The sequence below is a fragment of the Eublepharis macularius genome, chromosome 2 (genome assembly GCF_028583425.1).
Source record: "Eublepharis macularius isolate TG4126 chromosome 2, MPM_Emac_v1.0, whole genome shotgun sequence".
Lineage (NCBI taxonomy): Eukaryota > Metazoa > Chordata > Lepidosauria > Squamata > Eublepharidae > Eublepharis > Eublepharis macularius.
This window is the reverse complement of record NC_072791.1, coordinates 140,401,311-140,427,910: the sequence shown is the minus strand read 5'-3', so window position 1 is coordinate 140,427,910 and position 26,600 is coordinate 140,401,311. Positions and strand designations below refer to the sequence as shown.

The following is a 26,600-nucleotide window of genomic DNA, read 5'->3' as shown; positions in this document are numbered from 1 at the left end:
CCTCCCTTTAAATGAGCAGAGGATGCCACTTAGCTACAGGCTGCTGGATTGCCTGCATCATGCAATCCCAGTGATAATTCCTTTCACCAGGTCCTCTTTTCCCCAGAGCAGCTTGTCCAACAAGCTGCCTGCTACTGGGATGCATCTTGTAAATGGAGATGAGGACAACACAGTCCCACACGACAGGCTCAGGAAGGTGGAAGAGGAAAGTCTCATTGAAAACTGTAACTGACGTGAGAATCTTGGGTTTGGATTTCTGGTGCCGCTGCTTATGGAGGTTCCAGAAGACATCGATTCTTGCGTATATACCTGGAGCACAGAGAACATTAGGAGAAATGACAACAAGAGTCTCTGAATCTTGTCCCAAGATTGCAACAGTTCTGTGAACTGAGCAGAGATTTAAGAATAAATGTTCTGTATGTGATTAATCAATTTTAAGTGAAGTCGGGGAGTGAAGAATTTGTCCATTAATGGCAGCATCATAAAGCCACCCTCTGCCTTAGGTCCAGGAGACTGATATGTCAGGGCATAACTACAAGATACACCCAACATGTGTTGGGTCACAGGTGCAAGATCAGACTTTCAGACGTATATCAGGGGACTCACCTTGAAAAGTGCTCATTCTCTCCATGTTATGAGGGGGAGAAGGAGCCTCCAGTTTCACTCCCACCTCTTTTTTGCCAGCTGCTGTATCACTTGTTGGTGTATCATGTAGTATGGCCATCAGTGACAGACCAGAATAAGAGGGGAAAGTTAGGAGACTCAAGACTTGAGGTCTTCAGAGGCACATGAGTGAGTAATAAAATGTTAATGGGAAAACAGGTTGCAATAATAAACTAAGGATGGTTATAAATTTTCAACTGACATGTGAAAAAACAAAAGCATCTTACAGGAGATCTGAAATGCCTTCAGGAACTTTCTCACAGCACAGCAAAAAGATGAATCCCAGTTTTCATGTAAATCAAAAAGCAAGTTTCTAAATCTCATGGAGGCAGAGAGATGCCTGGAAATGTGTATCGGCTGAAGTCTCAGTGATCAAAGCTGGGATTCTACTTCAGTTCTCTTTCTTTCCTGTAACTTTTTATTGTCCAACATGCTCTTCTATCCACCTATCCTCCTTTCAGATACTACTGCTCTTTCTACACTAACACTACATTCATTCCCTTCAGTTCCATCTTCAGGCTTTTTCTATTATAGAGCAAGAAGTTGTTTCAAGAGCTAACAGCATTTAAAATACAGCCTGAAGTCTTAGGAGTAAGCTTGTCATATTAATACATTGGCAGGATGGTGGAGAGAATCATAATTTTTTTAGCCCTGCCCTTCACATTATTACTGCCCAAGGTCTGCTGAACTTTAATCTAGCTTTGATGACACAGAGGTCCATTGAAATCATGGCACACACTCTACAATATCTACATCTTCTCTACTACAAATCAGTCATATGTAAAGAGATGATCACGGGGGCAATAGCAAGTTAAAATATAATATCTAAATATTAACCAACTAAAAGAAAGATATTTACATTTTTCCGGACTATTGTACATGGAGACAGTTTTAACCTTTAGCAGCCCAACTTCTATCCTCTGAGAAAGAGGGAGACACTTCAGTGACACAAGCACCTCTCCAACAATGTCCTATAGAAAGGATAGATGACATAAAGTAAACATCTGTGCAAGTGAAGTGGCTCCACTACAGTATGTACCCTGTTTGGTCCTTTCTCTTTAACTTCCTGAGTTGCTTGTGATGTAGTAATTAGAGTGTCAGACTATGATTTGGAAAACCCAGATTCAAATCCTCACTCTGCCATGGAAGCTCACTACTGAGCTTGGGCCAGTCACACACACTTAACCTGATCTACCTCACAGAGTTGTTGTGAGGATAAAATGAAGGAAAGGAGCATTATGTAAGCTTTGGGTCTCCATTGGGAAGAAAAGGCAGGATATAAACAAAGTAAATAAATAAAACAATGGCTTTCAAACTTTCCATCTTCAGGTAATCTTTCCCACTCTGAGGAACGAATCCCTTTGTCTCTGTCATGGAATTCCTAAATACAGTGGATTGGATGACTTTTGTGTTCACCCAAAGTATTTGCCAAGCTTTTGGACATCATCCTCTGTGAACTGAGAGTATGTCCTTAGTGGCTGTACATTGCAGAGGAAGACTGGAAGTGGGCAAGCAAGCATCTTTCAGGAAGTTAGCACTTTGTGAGATTTGTAACACTATATTAACCATGTTTCCTTGTCAGGGGAAAATGAGCAGAAATGGGCAAAAATGGAGTAGCAACAAAAATATTGTAGCATATTGAAAAGACAAAGCTTGGAGTTATTGTATAATCTAACCTTACAAAAAATTGGACAAAAATGTATGGATCACTTTAATCACAATGTCCTTTTTTAACCATTAAGAAGTTCATTCTAGTTTCAGAGTAAACAATTACCCAAAGCTGTACTTCAGTATTCCCATTCCTGCATTCAGTGTTCATTTGTTATGGAATTACTTTCCATTTCCTTAAAGGTGTTGTGAGACCCCCTAAGAAGTGTAGCAGGACTTGAGCTGTAGGTCCCAAACTGTGGAAGGCCTAGTCAGGGCCGGTGCCAGAGGTTCTGGCGCCCGAGGCGGTGTGTGTGTGCTCTGCATGCGCGCACACGCCATGGACTGCGTGATGACATCATCGCAGATGTCATCACGTGCCGCAGGGGGGCTGGGCAGCTCACGGAGCCCCGAGCACAGAAGCTTCAAGCTGCTGCTGGGGCGGCGCACGGATGCTGCTCCATGCGCCGCCCCAGCAACAGCTCACAGCTTCTGCGCCCGGCTGGGGCAGAGGAGCGTGCAGCGGAGCCAGCCAGCCCCGTGCCACCGCCGCCACATGCCCCAGCCGAGCGCAGAAGCTGCGAGCCACTGCTGGGGCAACGCGCGGAGGCTGCTCCGTGCGCCACCCCAGCAACAGCTCACGGCTTCTGCAACCAGCTGGGGTGGAGGAGCATGCAGCAGATCTGGTGTGGCCGGCTGCAGCTGCTGCTGCAGCCAGCCAGCCAGCTCCGTGCTGCCACTGCCATGCACCCCAGCTGGGCGCACAAGCCGCGAGCCGCTGCTGGGGCAGCTCCCGGAGGCTGCGCCCGGAGGCTGCGCCCGGCTGGGGTGTGTGGCGGCGGCGGCGGCGACAGCACGGAGCTGGCTGGCTGCAGCAGTAGCTGCAGCCCAGTCATGCCAGCTTCGCTGCGCGCGCCTCTGCCCCCAACACCCCCTCCGGCGCCCCTCCAATGCCCGCGTGCCCGAGGCCACCGCCTACCTGGCCTCCATGGGCGAGCCGGCTCTGGGCCTAGTCCACAAAACTGCAGCCAAAGTATATTTCTCTGTTCATTCCCTGTAAATATTGTAAACAATCATGTATACCACAGAAGAATGACTAGGACACTGAATCATAGCTTTGGATGTTCATCATATGGGACCTTGAAAACTGGCCACCATAAAAGAAGTGAAGGACAGGTAGTTATCCACAGACCCCAACATTTAAACATAGTTGAATTAATTCTTTCCCCTAAAGCTATCAAGCCCTCCTAGTTATTAACATAGTATTATAATAGTGCCTAGATTAAACAGAGTGCTGAAGAGCACTTTGTATAAACTGGTTACTCTTAGCACACACTTTTACCATTGGGGCAGAAGAAGAGAGTATTTAAGGGGTTGAGTGTTCGTTCTAATTTTCCTGAGACCTGATTCATACATGAGAATGGGTATTACTTCCTAGTAGCTGGATCTCATGTGTCTCATGAATGATGAAACCAAATGGGGTTAGTGGGTGCATGTGGCTTACTTCACATGCCAGCATCATCGACTCACTTGGCAGAGAGATGTGCATAATAAACCATATGACCCTGGCAACCCAACATAGCTCATAAATCATGTCTCAGTGATTGAAAGAAATCTCTGTGCTATTAATCTGAAATAAAAGACATTCATCAATGTAAGTTTTGGACACATATAGCCACATAATTACCTTTGTTGCTCTGTGCAATTCTTCACAAAATTCCATACTTTGGAAAGTCTTTAATGCATTCAAGGCTACCCTCACCTCTCCCAGAGGCATATGCCGGGAATATCTGTCAAAGTGTTTAACCTGTGGAATAACAATAAATGTATATCTATATATTATATTGCCAGTGCTCCAAGAACTTTGTATGCATTATCTCAAGTAATTTTTAACATAACTCTGTAAGGTAGGATAGTAGTGTTCTTCTAGATGGTGAAATGAAGCTGAGAGAGAGGGCTTCCTTCCAATGAGATCACAGGCAAGGAGTTATTTGAACTTAAGAGTTCCATGTGTAGCTCAAGCTCTTAACCATCACAGTACACAAAAACTAAAAAAGAAAATGAAAAAAGTATTTCTGGCCATGTACCTATGTGTAGTCAAGTGCAGCATAAAATGGTGCAGTTCTCACTTTGAAATTTAACATGTTGACACCTGGACCGCAATTTTCCAGTAGGCAGCAAGTACATTTTCCAAGTGGATATTAGAAATGGATATTGTTGTTTCCTCAGTTTCCAGTTGTTGTTTCCAATTATTGTTCCTCAGTTTAATCTAGAAAGTCTGCACTCACTGGTCCAGCATACCTACAGGACCACCTCCCTCCCTATTTGCGTCCATGACAGCTTCCCTCATCTGAACAGGGTCTCTTGCAGGTGCCACCCTGCACATGGACAAAATCAACAGCAGCTCAAACATGGGCTTTCTCTGTAGTGGCCTCTTACTAATGCTGTCTTAAACTTGGCATTACCCTATTACATTGTTTATGGAAATGTCCTTGATACTGATTGTACTAATCTCACACCGTGTAATTCACCTTGAGTCTCAGTGAGAAAGGTGAACTATAAATAAATAAATAAATAAAAATGTCATACACGAGGTTTCTATGTGAATGTGCCCTCCATTGTTTCTGCATATTATCATGTGACCTTTCCTGATTGGCACTCAGTTTTTTGGAACATTTTATTACTAGCCTTCATGTAATTTATGCTTATTTAGCAATATCCATTATATTTGTATCCCATTCTTCTTCCAAGGAGCTGAGGGCAGTATTCATGATTCTCCATTTTACCCTCACAACAACCCAGTGAGGGAGGTTAGGCTGAGAGAATGTGAGAAATGGCCCAAGGAAATCCAGTGAACTTCACTGTAGAATGGAGATAGGATATCCAGAGTTTCAGGGGTGGGAAGGGGGAACAGCAGCACAACGGGGAAGGCAGGAAAGTTCTGTTCTGGGGCCAGAGTTGCACTCTTGATAATCTGGATCCAATAACAGAAACTAACCAGGATGGGAGAAAAATGTTTCAAGCAACTGAGCAGTAGAGGAGTAGGCAGGGTTTGGCTCTCCTCATCTGTGCACTTTACTTCGGAAAAAATACTTATATATGCCCTAAATACAAGTTTAGTTGGGAGAAACCCCAATTAAACTAGCTTTTAACATGTGACTTGAAGCTTACCTTTAAAAGGAGGGGGTGCAAATTGGCTCCTATGTGAGCACAGTGGCAGAAGGAGCATCTTCATTCCTTTCTTTATACCCTATATGCTTTAGCTAGCAGAGAAGGGCCCTGGTGGGAGGGCTATTTGTCTTATTGCTGGTACCACATGTCTCCCTGGGCATGATTATACAACACAGACAAATCCTGGGCAGATGCCTGGAACGGGAAGTAAGACAAATATCTCTCTTTCTAGGGCCCTTCTCGGCTAGTTTAAGCACACAGGGTGGAAAGGAGGAAATGAACGCGCACACAGCAACTGTCACATGTTAAAAGCAAGTTGATTTGGGGGTTCCCCCAATCAGACTCCTGTTTATTAAGTAAAGAGACCCTGAGTGAACACATGGATGCTCATGTCATACCTTGGCCTTTAAATCAAGCACGACCAAAGACTCACGCACTTACTTGGAATTGCCACAGGATGGAACTATCGCTCCAGCTGCAGCAAGATCAGACATAGACGTGGGAATCTGTCTGGCAGCAGGTTAATGACTGACAATCTCATGATGCCATCTAGTGCATACAGTAGCACTTGCATGAACAGTATTAAACTGAGGCCTTTTAGTTACAGGTATGTCTTTTTACTCTTTTGCAGTTTTTCTTCCTCATCTCACAGGTACCTTACCAAGACCTATGCCTCTTTAGGAAGATTTACTAATTAACTTTTTATTCAATTTACCTTAATTATAGATGGTTGTTGTGGATTTTCCGGGCTGTATAGCCGTGGTCTTGGCGTTGTTGTTCCTGATGTTTCGCCAGCAGCTGTGGCTGGCATCTTCAGAGGTGTAGCACCAAAAAACAGATCTCTCTGTGTCACAGTGTGGAATGCTACGCTGTGTGGTCCCGATGTAAACTTGTCCACAGCTGCAGGGTATGCGGTATACTCCTGCAGTGTAGCATCCAGACAAGAATAAAAGAACATGAAAGAAACTGCAGACTTGGCCATCCGGAAAAATCAGCAGTGGCTGAACATAGCCTCACTCAAACCGGACACAGTATCCTATTCCAGGACACTAAAATACTGGACAACACTTCCAACTACTTTGTCAGATTGCACAGGGAAGCCATTGAAATTCATAAGCATAAGCACAATTTCAATAGGAAAGAAGAGACTTTAAGAATGAATAGAGCATGGTTTCCAGTCCTGAAAAACACCAGGCTAACAAAATACTCTATACCCAACAATAGCCCTGCAGAGAAGATTAGCATATCAAACACCAATCCAAAAGAACCTCCTCAGGATACAGTGAAGCCTCCCTCCATTAGCATTCCACACCCTGGGAAACTCTTACAGGATGACTCAGCCCAACCCTACCTTCCTGAGTAGATATAAATTACCTGCCAACTTCTTTTCCACACTGTGACACTGAGAGATCTCTGTCTTTTGGTGCTATACCTCTGAAGATGCCAGCCACAGCTGCTGGTGAAATGTCAGGAACTACAACGCCAAGACCACGACTATACAGCCCGGAAAATCCACAACAACCATCGTTCTCCAGCCGTGAAAGCCTTCAACAATACTTTAGTTATAGTCTACCTTTCTCAAAGAGTGAAGGCAGATATAAAGGACCTACTATGAACCACACATAAAATCCCAAGAAACTTTAGTGGGTGGGTGTCACATGTCTATGGGCCAAATCACACAGCATATCTCATGATGATCGTTTTTTCATGAAATGCAACTGTAGGGAACTGTGAATTTCATTGTAGCGATGCTGCTATTTTCTTGATCCAAATTAAAATCCTGCCCACCCTGCACTGCTGCATTGAAGGAGACCTCCTTGGAATCATTTTGATCAAGCAAATGGTATGAAGAAAAAGGATTCAAAACATCCCACTCTCTTAAACAGGTAGCTGTAATTGCATTTCATTAAGACAAAAAAAAAATGGGAAATCTTGCAGCTTTGTTATTATCAGTAGCTAAGAGGACCATGAATATCATGTCCATTCTGCAATCACTCCATTGGCTACCTATTAGATACTGGGCTCAATTAAAGCATTGGCTATCACTTACAAAGCTCTTCATGGTCTAGTCTGAGACTAACAGTCTCCTACACATTACTTCTTTTATGAGTTCCCCATAGCAATCCTGTTCTCTGCACAGACACACATCAGATTGTAGATTAGGGTAAAGCACTGAGTCATTACTGACTCATGGGGGGACATCGCATTATGAGTCACGACGTTTTCTTGGCAGACTTTTTATGGGGTGGTTTGCCATAGCCTTCCCGAGTCATCTACACTTTACTCCCAAGAAACTGGGAATTCATTTTACCGACCTTGGAAGGATGGAAGGCTGAGTCAACCTTTAGCCAGCTACCTAAACCCAGTTTCCACCAGGATTGAACTCAGGTCGTGAGCAGAGCTTGGACTGCAGTACTGCAGTTTACCGATTAGCTTCTATTAAAAAACAAGAGTGTAAATGGGCTTGGAAAGCTGTTGCCAGGGGAGAAGGAGCTCCTGCCTTTCTCCCAAGCTTTTTTCCCTAAGCAAAAACAGTGAGGGATGGGAGGGTTTTCCCCTTTCTGCTGCCGCACGTGCACACAATACCTCCACATGGAGCCGCAGAAATGGGGAAATGTCTCCCCTCCTCACTGTTTTTAATGGGGAAAAAAGCTTGCGAGAAAGGCAGGAGCTTTTGCAAGCTGTTGTTTTTTATAGAAGCCAATCCCCAAGGTGATGTGTGTCTGTGCAACGTACAGGATGGCTCCGTGGAATACTTGTAAATGAAGTAACAGTGTAGAGAGACCCTAAGTCTCTAGAAGAAAATGGCTGAACTTCAAATTGTAAGTGTTGTAAGGATTTGTCGCCTAGCATAGGAATGTGTTACCAGAACTGAGTGAGAATACCTGCAGGACAGTTTCCAGACTCCTTAATCATTCGATCTTGAGAGACTGTTCTCAGCAGAGCTCTGCATTTTACTCTAAATTTCTCACAACTGTAATACCAATTAACAGCTTGATCCTGATTGGTTGCTATATTGACAGGTAGGCTGGCAAGGCCATGACGTGTGACTCAGTGAAGCCTAGAAATATGGATGATAGCAGTAGTACTGCTGGGAGCAGGAGTGCTGTTTCATTTTATTAGCCTTGTGTGTGGGTACACCCCATAAATGAACCAGAGATTAGAAAGTGTAGCCTTGAGAAAGGGAGAGCTTTCAGTCTCATAAATAACTTGAACTGTGTTCTGCCTACCAAGTCTCTGGAGTGGCTGTGGTTCAGTGCTCAGAACTGGGAGGTGTGAGGTGTGGGTTTATGCATGGTCCATCTTATCTACGGGATGACCTCTCTCCCTATGTTCCACCAGGGCCTTCTTCAGGGGTCACCTTGCACATGGGCAAAATCAACAGCTGTCCATACATGTGCACTCTCTATGGTGGCCCCCACCTTATGAAACAGCTTACCTGAAGAGGTCAGGAAAGCTCCCACTCTTCTGGATTTCCATAAACTATCCAAAACTAAAGCGCATGACATATTAGACCAGCAAAGCATCTCTCATTAAGCTCTATACTCCTCTTCCTCTTTTATTTCACCCATACTTTTTCTGTGCTTTATGCAGCAGCTGTTGGCACTCTAATACTGAACAGTCTAATTTCTTTATGATGCTTTTCATGCAGAAGACCAGGGAGTGTCCTTGGGGTAAGTGGCCCACCTCACAATTTTTTCTATAACATTAGCTTTGAGAATGGATTGCCTTATAATGGTCAAAAGTAGACATTGTTATTTTACACAGCATGTTATTCTAACCCCATATTTGCCAGGATTACACAGCCAAAGAGCACTTCCATGAATAAACTGGGTGAGATGCATGCTTAACTCTTCCTGAATTCGCATATTTTTCTTGTTTTCCTCAGGGGGTTATTTTTTGAGACTGGCTAGTGGAAGACACATTTTAAAATGATTGTGGAGGGGACAGAACTGAGGAAAAAGATAAGCATGTTCTTTATATTTCTCAGTTCTTCTCCTCAGTATGAATACGTCCTGCACACTTTTAACATCTTGCATGGCCTTAAAAAAAAGGGAGGAGGAGAATCCTCAGGTGGTATATTTTTGATTGGATGGGAGAGCATGAGAAACATTCTCCCGGTCCACATCCATTCCCTGTGAGCCCAGATATCACTGGTGTGTTGAACTCTAATGGCCCCTGTCTGTTTTCACCATAGATGGAGACAAACACAAGACTGAATTGCACAACACAGCCTCTGCTGCAATTCCCCACCTCCCACTTTCCATGAAAGAAGTCAACATAAGATTTTCCTATGTCCTACCCACTCCTTTTCTAAGGAGACCAGTTTTAGAACAGGAAACTTTCATGTAAACATTAGAGATGGGCATGAACCACAAAAAAAAAGGAACCATGAGGTTCGTGGGTTTTCACAAACCAGGCACCACGAACTGGGGCAAGTTTACGAACCAGTTCATGGATCGTGGGGTTTAAATGCCCCTTTCTGGCCGCTTGGTAGTGGCAGGGAAAGGGGCATTTGACATTTTAAAGGGCCCTTTCCTGCCTTGCAAGCAGCAGGTCCCTTTAAACTATCAGCGGGCAGGTGGCGTGGGGGGATCCCCCCTGCCACCTGCCAGCTGATAGTTTAAAGGGACCTGCCACTTGCAAGCAGCAGGGGAAGTTGATATGGCCATTTCCCTTGAGAAATGGCCATTTAAACTACCCCTTTAATATGACCCAAACGAACCAGTAGACCAGTTCGTGGAAGTTCATGAAAACGAGCTTCCACAAACCACTGGCTCACGAACCACGAACCAGCCGGGTTCTGCGTTTTTTGGGGTCGTAATTTGATTCATGCCCATCTCTAGTAAACATACCCTTGCTGTTGTTCTACAATATTATAAAATCACTTTATCCATCAGAACTCAGTTCAGGCATTGTAAATCTCAGAGCCAAGCTAGACATACAGGTTTTTAAACACAGTAGCTTTGGAGAGTAGCTGTTAAAAATAAAGGATACCTTAAATGGCCTCTGTGAGGGAAGGGGGGGCTTTTTCCTTCCCCCTCAAGCCATTTCCCCCCTGTTAAAATAGCAGGGGGGATTTTCCCCTCTGTTTTTTCTGCTCCACATGGAGTATTCTGTGCACATGGAACAGTAAAAACGAAGCATGGGGAGCTCCTCTCATGCTATTTTGACACACAGAAATGGCTTGAAGGGGGAAGGAAGAGCCCCTCCTTCCCTGTGGAGGCATTCTGAGGCCACTTTGGCTCTCTTATTTTTTAACTGCCATTTACTTTTTAACTGCTGTATGGCTGTGGAAACCTGAGTTTAAAAACCTGCACATCTAGCTTGGCCCTCAGTTTATTTGCGACAGGCACAAACCTCCTCCCATGCCAAGAATGGAGACAGAAATCTTCAGACTAACTTCAATTAATCATAATATCTGATTAACTAACTGAAATTTCTTTACTTCTCTGTAACTGGTATTTTGACCAGGACTTATGTTAAGAATCCCAAATATTGGAAAAGAAACAAAATCTGTTAGCTCATCAGACATCCTTGGAATCAAATTACATCTTCGCACATTGCACAAAGGAAGGAGGGAGGCAGTTAACCAATGTTCATACACATCATCTACAAACTGGTATTTGCTCATGATTGTTGAATTGAACCTATATCACAAACTTGGAAACTTTCAACATAGTTTTTTTTAAAAGACAAACAACACTCCCACCTCTAACTTGATGCTGCTCTTTGCCAACTCAGCCTCCTGCAGGGTGCAAGCAAACTGATCACCAAAAGTAGGGCTGGTACAGTTCCTGATCACCTGAGTCTGCCATTCATGGACAATGTGTTGGAGTCCAACGGACTGGGAGGATGCACAGCTCAGCAGCCTGACCTGGATGAAAATGTTCCTGCATCCTTGGCTGGGAAGGCCCAGCACTCCTGTGACCATCAAGAGCAGTTCCAGGCGGTTTTTGTTGTAGAGAAGTGAGAACCTCAGTTTGCCCTGGATTGGGTCGGGAACATCCTTATTATCATTACTGGCTGAGGCTGGCGAAAGGACAATCCCAAGTTTCCTAAGCTCCTTTTGGATTCTTTGGTTCTGGAGGAAAAAAGAATATTTTCTTAAATGGACTTTTTTGTTTAATATAATTTTTATTGGATGGGTTAACATACAATTAAGATTATAACAGTTACATTTTCCTTCGTTTCCCATGGTTATATGCTTCCCACCCCCTCCCCCTCCCCCTTTTCTGCGTTGACTTCCAACAGCACTCCAACCCCCCGTTTTCTAATCTTATTTCTAAATCCTAGTTGTCACTTTTTTATTACTGGTAAAGATCTAAACTGTATCTTATCTTGTTTAATAACTTTCAAAAGACCATAATTGTCCTTTAACATCCCATTTTTTCTCTAAATATTTTCTCAGTTTCCCCCAATCCTCAAAGTATCCCTTTGGATCTTGATCCCTCAGTTTTCTTGTTAATTTGTCCATTGCCTTGATACCGAAGGAATCACAGGAACTGACCAATGTTAAACACTATAGACCAATTTCGTTGATAAATAATTACATTTTCTTCAAAAAACAGTTCCATTTCATGTCTTGTTTTAATTGTGATTCTCAAGCCCTTAAACTGAAAGCTGAGCCCTTCTGGTAATTCCCATCTGTACCTGATATACTTCTTTCTTAACTTTTGGGCCAGCTCTCTATATTTTTTCCTCTCTTGGAGAATTCTTCTAGGCATCTCTTTCATTATCTTAATCCTGTTTCCATCCAGTGATAGGGGATTTACAAAATGTCTTTTAATAATTTCCTCTTTCATTCTTTTTGTTATTAGCTGCACAATAACATCTCTTGGTAGATTCTTTTGTTGTGCGTAGGCGGAATTGACCCTGTATACTAGATCCAAATTTGCTGTAATTTCTCCTGGCTGTTTATTCAGGAATTCTGCTAAAATATCCGTCATTTGTTCTTGCATATTTTGCGTAGTCAATTCTAACACGCCCTTAAATCTTAGTTGTCTTTCCATTGCTTTACATTCCATCACTGCCATCCTTTCCTGCATCACTTGGTTTTCTTGCTTTAGATTTGTAGCTAAATCATTAGTCTTCTGTTCTACTTCTTGCACCTTATTATTTGTTGCTTGTAGTTCATTTTTAATTCCATCCATATTTTTGGTCAATTCTGCTACTTCCGCCCTAATTATGTCCTTTAAATCCTTTGCCAAAGTTTCATGCATTTTTTGTATCGATTGACTCAGTTCTTTATAGCCTTCTGTAACTTTTTTTTCCAATCCTTCAATCGCTGCGTCTACTGAGGCTTGCCATTCCTTATCAGCTTTTTTCCCCGCCATTGTAGGACTCGGCTTGGAGCCATCCCACGTATCTGCTCTCCTTCTCAGATCCGTTTTGCCTTCTTTTCTTTCCTTCTCTTGGTATATTTCACTATCACTGGCCTCACTATTTTAAAAAAACTTTTTAATTTAGTCTCAACATGTCGGGTGCTATTTCTCTATGGTTGCTGGAATAGCTTCTTCCCTCAAATAAGATGGTGTGCTTCCTGTTCCTCTGGTCTCAATACTCTCACGTTGCTTCCTTTATTTTGCTTCCGGGTCTTCTTTCTTCTCGCTGTTCTTCCTGTTTCCTGGCTTCTTGTCTTCTCTAGGCAACAAGTTGTCTCCTCCCTCAGTCTCGTCCCGTCTCACAATATTGCCTGCGCTTTTCCCCAGCTTCCTCCACCTCTTCCGCCCCAGTTATCTCTCTTCTAACCGCAAGTATGCATAAACAATACTTTAAAAAAAATTTTATTGGATGAGGCAATATACAATAATTGATTAATATGTTAAACTTATCCAAATTAACCCTTCTACTTAGATATATACCCCCTCCCCTCCCCTCCCTCTTTTCTTTGTTGACTTCCAATAACACTCGAACCCCCCATTTATTCATAGCTATTATTATTACACTATATTGCTATCATGGATAAACAATACTTCTTATTGCTTTTTTAGTCCTTAAAAACTCGCCAGTATTAAATTTTTTTACTCAATAAATGTTCCTTGTTGTTTACTCTCTTAAATTAAGCCTTTAAAAAAACTTTTACTTTGGTCTTTTTGCCTCCGTTCTCATTTTAAAAGTCCGATAGCAATCTTTACCTTGTGCTGCTTTTTCAGGTTGTCTGTGTTGTTTCCTCCACTTATAAATGGTCAAAGCTGGTACTGAGGCTTGGTTTCTGACAATCTTATGCCAATCAAATGACTCCTGCGGTACTGCAGAGATAGTAGCTCACCCTTCTCTGAGGGGACCTCAAGGTGGTGGGGAGAATCCTTGATTCAGAACCCCCCCCCCCGCCACCAAGATCACACTCTCTCGGGGTCACATAGCGTTCAAGACCCCCTTCTCCCTGAAGGGGGGTCGGTAGCAGGCGTTGAAATGCCTCGCTTTCCAAAAAACAGTATCTCAGATAGCCCAGATCCCTAGGCTACTTCAGAGCGTCATTAATCCAAAACTGGAAGTCCAATATTTTCTTAAATGGACTTTCCACCAAAAAAAATTGCCCATTGCTAAGTAGAATAAATGGAGAAAATGAATAAAATGTCTATTGCCATTTCAGAAATTTAAAGTATTTTTTTTATAATTTAGTATCTGACAGGCTGAGCTTTTATCTATTGCACCATACAAGTACATGTACAGTCCTTCAAAAAGACCCAAAAAAAACCCACCAGCATTCAGTGAGTGGGCTGTCCCTTTAAAGGCTTGTGGAAGTGTCTAATGAATAGCTGAGTTTTATGACAGACAACTGCTTCAAGGACAATACTAAGCAAGCCTGACCTTCCCAGTATCTAAAAGAAAGTTGCTCTGAACTCCTCAGAAGAAGAGAAAAATGTATGTGTAATAAAAAATGGCTGTACAATCTTACAGCATTGAATAGATCTTTAACCATATGATGATATTCAGACCAGAGTACAGATGTTCAGAGGTATCTTTAAATAGTATTCACTGCCCAAATCAAGCCCTGCCAATCAAGCCCCCATCTTGACAATGTATTCATAATGCATTTGACAGAGGTACTTATTAATTTTCAAATCAGATTAACATGAACATTAAGATGTTAATTCATCACTTTAATTTTTTTAAAATGAAAACTTATTTCAAAAGAGCAAAAATACCATCCAGGCATTGGGTGTGGGTGGATGTATGATGTTGCAAGAGCCAAACTGGGCTGCCCACATGGACCAATCACTTTCCCCTGAACTCAGTCCTAGCTGCAGAATTACACATCTGTATACAACAGGGTAGGTGGACTACCATATGCAGTCATATATATGTGTGTGTGTGTTTGTCTGCACTCTGGAACTAGTGTACTTACCTTGAGATTGTAATAGGGATATTGTGCAATGTCAAGGAAAGATGACTGTATTCTTTTCCCCAGGAAGCCATTCTCTTGTGTTATCCCATTGCAAGCTTCATCGACATATTTTTTTTCTGTTAAGAACAAAAATCACTGAATGTACATTGTCAGAAACAGAGACTGTCCATAAGCATCATAGTCACGCAGAATTCACTAGCCCTGTTCACAAGTTACAGCAAATATTCATACAATCTGTATACAGTGTACATGTGATTTTTCTGTATATGTGCATTGAATAATTTTCATGTTACTTTCAATGCATGTACAGCTGAATGTGTGATTGAAATGCCACATTTATCCAGGTACTGGTCCCCAGTTTCATTTGTAATGTGAATGCACTTTGCCTCTTTCTTACAAAAAATGTACATGCAGGATGTACATGCATTCACTATAACATGTGAGCAGGTCTTCTGTAGTGGAGTGGGGTTAAAATCTCATATCCTCAGTAACAATGAGTTGAACAGTGAAAAAATATGATGTGCACACATCAGAAGAGCTGCCTCCAGGGAAGATGAGTGCATCCCTCACAAAATTAACAACAGCACATTTGTTGCTCTATGCATGATTCAGCTGGGGAGTCATTGCATGCTTTGTGTGGATATTGAGAATTCCATGTTATGCCCCACAGATTTGTATAAAACTACACATTTCCAGACTGAGGAAGCCATGACACTTAGGGCTTAATCAGACTTTATGAAGTGCACAGGGCTGATCCCTTATAATGTCTAGGCAAGCATAGCAAATGTCTGCTGAGGTAAAATCAGCATGGCTTCTGCAAATGGAAATCCCGCCTCACTAAACTTTTGCAGTTCTTTGAGAAAGTGCACAAGCATGTCAGTCACAGAACCCAGAAGATATGGTAGACTTGGACTTTCAAAAGGCTTTTGATAAGTTTCCTCACCAAAGACCTGAGTTAGTTTAGCAGTCTTGGAATAAGATGTGTCACCTTATGGATTAAAAATTGATTAAACAAGAGACTTCCGGTTTGGGATTAATGGAGATCTGATGAGCCTAGAGATCTGGGCTATCCGAGGCATTGTTTTTCTGGAAAATGAGGCGCTGAACTCCTGCTACCAACCCAACTTCAGGGAGAAGTTGGGCTTGAATGCTACACATCCCCGAGAGAGTGTGATGTCGGTGAGGGGCGGGGTTCTGAATCAAGGATTCTCCCCACCACCTTGAGGTCCCCTTGAAGAAGGGCGAGCTACTATCTCTGCAGTACCTCAGGAGTCATTTGATTGGCTTAAGATCGTCAGAAACCAAGCTTCAGTAACAGCTTTAGCCAACTATAAGTGAAGGAAACAGCACAGACAACCCACAGAATTGTCACAAGGTAAAGATCATTATCGAACTTTGTAAATTAAAACGGCAGTGATAAGACCAAGATAAAAATTTCAAAAGGACAGAATTTAACAGAGTAATTGACAAGGAACAATTGTTGAGTAAAATTTTTGGGCGCTGGTGAAGTTTTAAGGAATAAAAAAGTGAAAAGAAATATTGTTTATACATACTTGTGGTTAGAAGAGAGATAGCCAGCATGAGAGAGGAGGTGTGGACTAGGGGAAACATCGCAAGACGGGAAGTAAACAGGCGAGGAGACAACTTGGTGCCTAGAGAGGACAGCAGAGGGCAGTAAGTAAGAAGACCGACTGGAAGAAGGAAGACCCAGAAGCAAAACAAAGGAAACACTGGAGAGGCTACAAGGATTACAGGAACAGGAAGCACGCCACTTTAAGTGAGGTATGAAGCAAAGCTAGTAACCATAGAGAAGTGCCAGAGAAACCATAGAGAAAAAACACCCAACATTTTGGAATGAAGAGAAACTATTTTTAATTGCCAAATAAGAGACATTTAAAAATATTGAAAGAAGAGAAGAATAAAAGAAAAAATGGATTTAAGGAAAATAGCAGATACGTGGGGAGGCACAAAACCGAGTCCCACGATGGCTGGGAAAAAAGCAGATAAAGAATGGCAAGCCTCAGTAGATGCAGCGATTGAAGGATTAGAAAAAAAAGTTACGGAGAATCACAAAGAGCTGCTGCAAAAAATGCAAGAAATGCTTGCAAAAGATTTAAATGATATGAAAGATACTATTAAGGCGAAAGTAGCGGGACTGGCAAAAAACATTGATGGAATAAAAAAGGAATTGCAAGCAACTAACAACAAAGTTGAAGAGGTAGAGCAAAAAACTAAGGATATAGTGGTGAATATGAAGCAGGAAAACCAAGTGATGCAAGAAAGAATGGCAATGATGGAATGTAAGGTGACGGAGAGGCAACTTAGATTTTGGGGCGTGCAGGAATCGGATACACAAACTGTACAGGAACAAATGACAGAAATTCTGGCAGAATTCCTAGACAAAGAAACAGAGGAAATAACAGCAAATATGGATCTGGTATACAGAATTAATTCAGCTTATGCACAACAAAAAAGATACCAAGAGATATTATTGTGCAATTAGTAACAAAAAGAATGAAAGAGGAAATTATCAAAAGGCATTTTGAAAATCCCTTAACAGTGGAGGGAAACAGAATCAAGATAATGAAAGAGATGCCAAAAAGGATTCTCCAAGAAAGGAAAAAATATAGAGAATTGACCCAGAAACTAAGAGAAAAGGACATCGGATACAGATGGGAGATACCAGAAGGACTAAGTTTTTACTATGAAGCTTTAAGAGTCATTATCAAGACAAGAGAGCAGATGGAAAAGTTTTTTGAGGAAAATGCGGAGGATTTTCCCAGACCATTAAGAATGTAACATAATGGAATACAAATTACTATCGTGGAATGTAAATGGACTAAACTCACCCCAAAAGAGAAAAACAATATTTCATTGGCTAAAAAAACAAAATTGCAATATAATTTGTTTACAAGAGACACGTATCAAGGATCAAGACATTAAATATTTAAAAAACAAACAATTAGGAAAAGAATATATAACATCGTCCAAGCAAAAGAAAAAAGGAGTAGTGATTTATATTAAAGAGGCTATAGATTCTAATTTAATTTTTCAAGATCAGAATGGAAGGTATGTGGCTGTGGAAATTAATGTAAATGCTAAAAAAACATTGATAATAGGTCTTTATGCACCCAATGGTGCAAAAGACCAGTTTTTCAGAGAAATAATGGACAAATTGGATCAAGACTCTTATGACCAGACGATAATGGCTGGAGACTTCAATGGTGTTGTGGACTTACAAATAGACAGGAATATAAAGGGAGGTAACAAGAAATCTGGAAAGTTACCAAAAGTATTTTTTGAATTAGTCCAGCAAGAACAACTTGAGGATGTGTGGAGAAAAGAAAATCCTAAAGGCAAAGATTTTACATACTACTCTGCAAGGCATTCATCATTTTCAAGAATAGACATGATTTGGACATCAAAATAACTAGCTCTATGGACAAAAAAAGTGGAAATTTTGCCAAGGGTGAGTTCAGACCACAATCCAATACTATGGAAAGTGATAATGGGTCGGAGAAAAGTAAGATGGAGAATAAACGAAGATCTATTACAAGGTCAAGAAAATTTGAAGTATTTGAGAGAGGAGACAACGCAATTTTTTCGAATAAATAAAAACAATGAAGTTTCAATCCATATGGTATGGGATACATATAAGGCAGTAATAAGAGGAAATTTAATTTCACTAAATAAAAAGGACAAGAAAAGAAAGCAAGAGAAATGGCATGAAATACAGGAGAAATTGTATAAAAAAGAACAGGAACTAAAGAAAAAACCTGGGAAAAAATCAATAAGACAAGAGATCAAAATACTGCAGGAACAAATAAAAGCCATCAGTAACAAGGAACTAGAATGGAAATTAAAGGTATTAAAACAGAAATCATTTGAAGGAGCAAATAAACCAGGAAAGTACCTAGCCGGGCAACTGAAGAAGAAAAAGGAGAAGAAAATTATTAACAAGATAATAGAAGAAGGAAAAGAATTGAAAGACCAGCAAACAATTAAGTGTGCCTTTTACAAATATTATGCGAAATTATTTCAAAGGAAGGCAGTAAACTTGGAAGAAATAGACCGATATTTACAAAAAAGAGATTTATCAAAGATATCAGAAAAAATGAAGCAGAGACTGAATGCTCCAGTAACAGAGGAAGAAATTATACAAGTGATAGAAGCAGCAAAGATTGGAAAAGCACCAGGACCGGATGGGATCACAGCTAAATTTTATAAAGTAATGAAGGAAGACCTTGTACCGATATTAAAAAATATAATGAATGATATACTTCAAGGAAAAGAGCTTCCAGATACATGGAATGAAGCAAGCATTGCTCTGATCCCGAAAGAATCACAAGATTTGACAGATGTGAAAAATTATAGACCAATTTCACTTATAAATAATGACTATAAAATATTGGCAAGAATATTAGCAGACAGACTTAAAATATGGCTAATGGACTTTATAGGAGAGGACCAGGCTGGATTCCTACCAGACAACTAAAAGACAACTTGAGAGTGATTATAAATGCCATTGAATATTTTGACAAGCGACCAGATAAAGAAGTTGGCTTTTTCTTTGCAGGTGCAGAGAAGGCCTTTGACAACTTGAACTGGGACTTTATGTTCGCATCAATGGAAAAGATGGACTTAGGTAAAGAATTTATAGAAGCAGTAAAAACAATATATAAGGAACAAAGAGCGACAATCTGTGTCAATGACAACCTGACAGAGAAGTTTGAAATAAGGAACAGTACAAGACAAGGATGTCCACTATCACCATTCAGAGGAGTTAGCCGTGTTAGTCTGTAGTAGCAAAATCAAAAAGAGTCCAGTAGCACCTTTAAGACTAACCAATTTTATTGTAGCATAAGCTTTCGAGAATCAAGTTCTCTTCGTCAGATGCATGGTCTTAGAAATATTATTAAGGCAGATTAGAGAAGATGACAACATAAAAGGAATAAAAATAAAGGGATCTTCACATAAGTTGAGAGCTTTTGCAGATGATGTGATGTTTATAGCAGAAGATCCACTACAAACTTTGCCAAGACTACTGCATAAAATTAAGGAATTTGGAGATTTGGCAGGCTTTTTTATAAATAAAAAGAAGTCTGTCCGGGGTCTGAGCCCCAGCCCCCAGACTTGACAAAAGGGAACAGCAGGTCAGCCGGGCCGACGGGCAAACAGAGGGAGCAGCCAGCAGCCATCAGGTCCACTGGTCAGCCAGCAGACAGCAGGTTAACTGGTCAGCCAGCTGACAGCAGGTCAACTGGTCAGCCAGCAGACAGTAGGTCAACCTGTCTGACTGGCAAGCAGAGGGGACAGCAGGTCAACCCCTCCCATGGGCAAATGGAGCCAGAACCTGCCTGTGCCAGGGGCAAGGGGCAAAGGCCCAGGGCCTCAGGAGGCAGGGGGAGACAGAAGGAGGCCAGCGAGTCCCACTCCCCAGGGGAAGGAAAGGGGACTAAGCAAGGCAGAAGGGGGCAAGGGCAGAGGGATTGGGGGCCCAGCAGTCACCCACCCAAAGACCTTACCTGAGGAGGAGAAGCAGCAGCAGCCCCAACAACCCAAAGCCACAACCCAGCTAGAAAATAGTAGCCTGGCCCAGGAGTTGCCAAAAGCCAAGCCACTCCAGGTGGGGCTATTGGAGGCACTCTGCAGGAAGCCCTGGGCAACCAGCCAAGGAGCCGCAGCTGGACCCACCTTCAGCCATCAGCTCAGCCAGGGAGGCCGGGCTGCTAGCCAGGGGACTGCAGCTGGACAGGCCTTCAGCAATCAGCCAAGGCAGGGAGGCTGGGCAGCCAGGGAACAAGGCACAGCTGGTGCTGGTCAGTGGGGCCAGATCAGCTACCCCAGCTGCAACTGCTTGGTGCAGCCCAAGACCAAGCTGGAAGAGGGGTGGGACAGTAGAAGGAAGCCCTATAAAAGCTGGCTGGGAAGAGCCCTGTGGTGGTGGGTGTGAGTAGGAAGTGATGATGTGGAGTGAGAGCAGTGCGATGCAAGCGTGGAGGTTTGGAGGAGAGCTCTGGGAGGAAGAAGTGAAAGAGGACGCAGAGGGTAAGCGGGCCAGGTTGAGCAGGCCAGCGAGTGGACTGAGAGGGAGTCTGGGTGAGGTATACCGCCCCTCCTTCCACAGAGCAGGGTCCTGCGGAATTCCTGGCCCCCCTATGATGTCAGGAGCAGACTGCCCAGTGCCACGCCCAGTGGCAGCGGTGGCAAGCCCTGACAAAGTCAAAAATAATAACCAAGAATATGACCAAGAAGAAGCAACAGAAACTGAGTGAATTAACAAATTGTGAAGTGGTACACAAGACTAAATATTTGGGAATAGAGCTGACAGCAAAAAATATTGACCTATTCAAGAATAATTATGAAAAGCTCTGGACACAAATTGAAAGAGATATGATAAAATGGAATAAATTAAACTTATAGTGGTTTGGTCGGATTGCCACAGTTAAAATGAATGTGTTGCCTAGAATTATGTTTCTAATGCAAACAATACCAATCATAAAAGACAAAAAACAATTTGAAAAATGGCAGAAGAAGATATCGGAATTTGTGTGGGCAGGGAAGAAACCAAGAGTAAAGATGAAAGTACTTTGTGATGCTAAGGAAAGAGGTGGAATGCAATTACCTGATCTTCGACTTTACCCTGAGGCGATATGTCTAGTCTGGTTAAAAGAATGGGTGTCTTTAGCCAATCATAAATTGTTAACTTTGGAAGGCTATAACAAACTTTTTGGATGGCATGCGTATATGTGGTATGATAAGTACAAAATGGATTCAATGTTTCAGCACCACTATCTGAGAAGAAATTTATTGTTGACTTGGCTAAAATATAAAAAATGTATAGATCAGAAGAAACTACTGTGGATTATACCAGCTGAGGTGATCAACCCAAACCTAGAATATAAAGGGAAAGAATGGCTTACCCTCAAGGACTTAACAGAAGTAGTAGATAAGGAGGTAAAACTCAAACCAAATGAGGAGTTGCCATTTAAATATGGTTGGTTACAATATAGACAAATTAAAGACCTATTTGATACAGATCAAAGGAAGACAGGTTTTAGAACTAAGAATTCAGAATTCGAGGAACTTTTGTTAGGAGATAGTATTAATTTCTAAAATGTATAAATTGTTATTGAAATGGTTCACAGAAGATGAAACAGTCAAGGTACAAATGGTAAAGTGGGCAATAAACTGTAACAATGAAATAATGATGGAAGCATGGGAACAATTGTGGAAAAATACATTAAAAACATCAACATGTACCAGTATTAGAGAGAATGGCTATAAAATGTTATATAGATGGTATTTAACACTGAAAAAATTAGCCATAGCTAATAAGCAGCTATCCAATAAGTGTTGGAAATGTAAGGAGCATGAAGGTTCTCTATTTCATATGTGGTGGACTTGCCGTAAGGCTAGAGACTTTTGGGCTAAAATATGTGCTGAGATGTCTTTGATACTCCAGTATAATGTTGTTAAAAATCCAGAAATGTTGTTATTATCTTTGCACTTAGAAGATGTTAATAGAAATGACAAGACATTGCTATATTATATGATAATAGCAGCAAGAATATTATATGCTCAATACTGGAAGAAAGAAGAAATACCTGAAATTGAAGACTGGACAAACAAATTGTTGTACATGGCTGAAATGGACAAACTAACAAGAAACTTGAAGGATCAAGAACCAAAAATATTTTTGGAAGATTGGAAAAAGCTGAAAAAATATATGGAAAAGAAATGGGATGTTAAGGGACAATTATGGTCTTTTGAAGGGGTTTAATGATACTAAGTAAGATAAGATATAGTTAAGATCTTTACTAATAATAAGATAAGAACAACTATAATATAGAAATAATGTGATATTAATAGTGGGGGGTTCGAGTGCTGTTGGAAGTCCACATTGAAAAGGGGGAGGGGAGGGGGTGGGGAAATATACTTGTGGGAATTGAAATGGATTGTATTTGTGTTTTAATCTGACTATATATTGACCCATCCAATAAAATTTATTAATTAACAAAAAAAAATTGATTAAACGAGGAAGCAGAGAGAATGTATAAATGGAAAGTTCTTTTAAGAAATGGAAGTAAGCAGTAACATCGACATGGATTGGTGTTATGGCCAGTACTGTTTAATTTGTTTATAAATGTTCTGGAACTCAGAGTGAGAAGAGTAGGGGCCAAGTTTGCAGATGACACAAAATTATTCAGGATAATGAAAACCAAGGCCAACAGTGAAGAGCTCCAGGAGGAGCTCAACAACTTGGGTGAGTGGGCTACAATGTGGTAAATTAAATTTAATATAGGCAAAAAATTAGAACAAAAAAACTTTACTTCATCTGTAAGCTAATGGGGTCTGAACTTGCTGACACTGAGCGGGAAGGAAACCTTGAGTAGATATGGTCAATGAAAGTGTCAGTCCAGTGTGCTGCAACTCTGAAAAAGGCAAATTGTATTGCTAGGAATTATTAGGAAAGGGGCTGAAAATAAATCAGTCAATATTATAATGTCCCTGTATAGATCTATGGGGGAGCCTCATTTGGAACACTGTGTGCAGTTCTGATCACTGTATCTCAAAAAGGACATCGCAGACCTGGAAAGGTACAGAAGAGGGTAACCAAGATGATTAAGGGATTGGAGCACCTTTCTTATAAGGAAAAATTGAAGAGTCTGGGGCTTTTCAATTTAGAAAAGAGTTGACTAAAGTGGGACATGACAGAGGTTTATAAAATTATGCATGGTATAGAGACAGTGGACAGAGAGAACTTTTTCTCCCTCTTCCAAAATACTAGAACTCAAGGGCATCCAATGAAATTGATGGGCAGTATATTTAGGACAGAAAAAAAGGAAATACTCATTTATACAATGAGTGATTAAAATGTGGTATTCACTGCCAGAAGATGTAGTGATAGCCACAGGTACAGAAGATTTAAAAGCGGATTAGACTGATATGGAGGATAGTTCTATCAGTGGCTACTAGCCATAGTGACTTAAGAGATGCTCCACATTCAGAGGCAGTAAACTTCTGAATCCCAGTGCCAGAAGGCAACATCAGGTGAAGGCCTCTGCATCTATGCCCTGTTGCTGGCCTTCCAGAGTTAAGTGGTTGGCCAGTGTGTGAGACAAGATGCTGGACTAGATGGATTACTAATCTGATCCATTAAGACTCTTCTTATGTTCTTACGATAGGATGTTGCCAATATTGTGCATTGCCCTGCTCTGGGAGTAATTACATCATGTCACACATTGGATCCAACTAGACAAAATAAGAAGGAAAGGAAAGGGACATGCTAAGGCAGCAATTCCATGTGTCCTTTGTAATGTCTAATTAAGCTCTTCAACCACTTGTAAACTACTTTAACTTTCATGGCAGCCAGGGAACAAGGGATGTAGCCTCTAGGGGATTAACAGTGCAATCTTAAACAGAGTTCCACTCTACTAAATCCGTTAAAGCCAGTGGGGTTTAGACAGATGCAGGGTTTTTTTCTGGGAAAAGAGGTGGTGGAACTCAGTGGGTTGCCCTCGGAGAAAATGGTCACAATCTAAACTCCCCTCTGTCTGGAGATCAGGGGGTGGGGGCCCCAGCTATGTGACCAATTTCAAGAGGTTCCGGAACTCTGTTCCCCCGCATTCCAGCTGAAAAAAAGCCATGGACAGACGTAACTTTGAGTCTTTCTACACGTTGCAAATTACCTGGGGATGCTCAAACGCAGGATTTTATGCGTGATCCTCAAATCACATGAAGGTCATTAGGCTCCTTTGACTTGCCAATTTTTTGTAGCCTTCTTTGACTTGCCAATTTGTGTTTCTTTAAGGTGTGAGAAACTGTCCAGATCTGCATTTCAATGAATGGATGTGGGAGGAGGGGAAAGCTGGGATACTTTTAGCAGTTGAGGAGGAATTGATATCAAACTTGGGAAGATACTCATGGGGAGCAAACTGAAGTGTGACTGTGTGAGCGAGTGCATGGGAAGTTGGAGGGGGGACACATGAAATGAGGTTCACTTAAGTGTCTCTAGGCACTTTGTAATGTGTAGAGAGACTGTCTGTTTGGATTACACTGTTTGTGTCCTAATGCTAATTTCTAATCTGGGAGTGGACTCCTTTTTTCCATAATAAAATACTTTGGTGGTTTAAATGCCATATGATAAGGCAAATCCAAGTTTTTTGCTGATTAGGCAGGGGGTGGACAAAATTAAGAACTGGGGCCGCTGAGCAAGGGAGGGGAAACCAATGCTTTCTTCATGCTTCTTCATGCCGTTTTCTTATGCTAATCAACTTTGCAGGTGAATGCATGCAGATATTGTGGGGCAGCTCCAGAAGGTGATCTGCATCCATAAAACAGAGGGAAGGCTTAACCTCCTGTATCTTGATCTAAAGCAGACCTGATTCTGGACTGTTTTTGATTTTAGAATAAACATCCTGATCATAAACAGAAGTATTGTGGTACCTTTTTTATTTGATCATAAGCTTTTGTCTACAAAAATAGATCAACATGACTATTCCTCTAGAATTTGACAGTTTAGAGCTGAGAACAGGCAATTGCTTACTTCATTTCTTATATTATAACCAGCTCACCTTAATGAAAGGAAGGTGGGTTACCTTTCATAGTAATAATAATTGGATGTTTATCCCGATGAATTAGTGCTCCTGGCTAATGGAAACCAAATGGGAAGTCTTACAAAATGGCTTGTAAAAATAAAAAGCAATAAAGTATTCAAAGAAGAGAACACTCAGCCTTACACAAGGACGATAAGGAAATGTTCAGTCACTATTACAATTGCCTTATCAAAGAGACACAATGTCCAAAGTGGGAGGGCAGAAAGGTCACTTTGGGGGGGGGGGGACTGTCATATGGAAAGCCAGAAGGTATTATGTCAGTAGGATAATTTGAGGGGGCTTAAGTGGAGGCAGAGCAACCCCATGAATAAAGGCACCAAGCATGATACCCTTCTGTGGCTTGTCTGGTAGAAAACACAGTGACAGACAGAAACAAGAGATGCTTCAAATATTAAGCAGATAGAGGGAATCATTTTCTCTATAAGCAGCTCTTAACTGAAGAGTTTCTAACTTTTTTACAAGTAGGAAGAACAGTACTTGAATTTTGTTTGTGTGTAAATCCAGTGAATAGAGTAAAATTCACACAGCAGTAAAATACTACCTTTGTTATCCATGTACTTTACTTTAAGTCTCCACTATCCAGATCACGGAATAGTGGAGACTTAAAGTGGTATACATTTAATGCAAAACGCTTTGAAAAATTTCAAGATTCAGTTTTAAGTTCTTAAAAGCCAGGGTGGAGAACCAACTTGTATTACAAGGCAACTAGGTGGACCAGATGCTTTTCGAATCCCAGTTTAACAAGCTTTTTGAGATAAACAGAGTAACATCTGCACAATTGGGCTTAGCCCTTGATATATAGCCCTAGAAAAAAGAAAAGAAAAAATATGCCAGTATTCTTATATAAGGTTGGATCAATTTCCACCAATTCCCCCCTCAGGACTTGGGAGAATACCTCCCACGAAAGGTGCTGGTACTAGTGAGTACCACCACCACCACACACACACACACACACCCCTGTTGTTACTGAAACTTTTACCTTTCCTGGTTTTGCTGAGTTTCTGGTGTTCACAGAGCTGACAGGTTAAAATGATTAATGCCACCAACAGCAGAAGAATGGACAGGGCCAAAATACCATATTTCCATGTATCAGCAAAGGGTAGCTGAACACTCTGGAAGCAAAGCATTCTGGACCTTGCTTAGATCTT

The 26,600-nt window shown here is 41.4% G+C and overlaps 1 protein-coding gene across 1 annotated transcript; it reads right to left on the bottom strand.

Moving 5' to 3' along the window:
* On the bottom strand, positions 1 to 26,579 carry LOC129323474 (synaptotagmin-1-like). Its single transcript, XM_054970012.1, has 6 exons — positions 26,432 to 26,579; positions 14,834 to 14,949; positions 11,195 to 11,566; positions 3,998 to 4,117; positions 1,523 to 1,634; positions 1 to 309 (listed from the first exon to the last, which is right to left on the bottom strand). The coding sequence occupies exons 1-6, from the start codon at positions 26,577 to 26,579 to the stop codon at positions 8 to 10; spliced, it is 1,170 nt and encodes a 389-aa protein (XP_054825987.1). The 3' UTR covers positions 1 to 7.
* Positions 26,580 to 26,600: the final 21 nt, after the last annotated feature.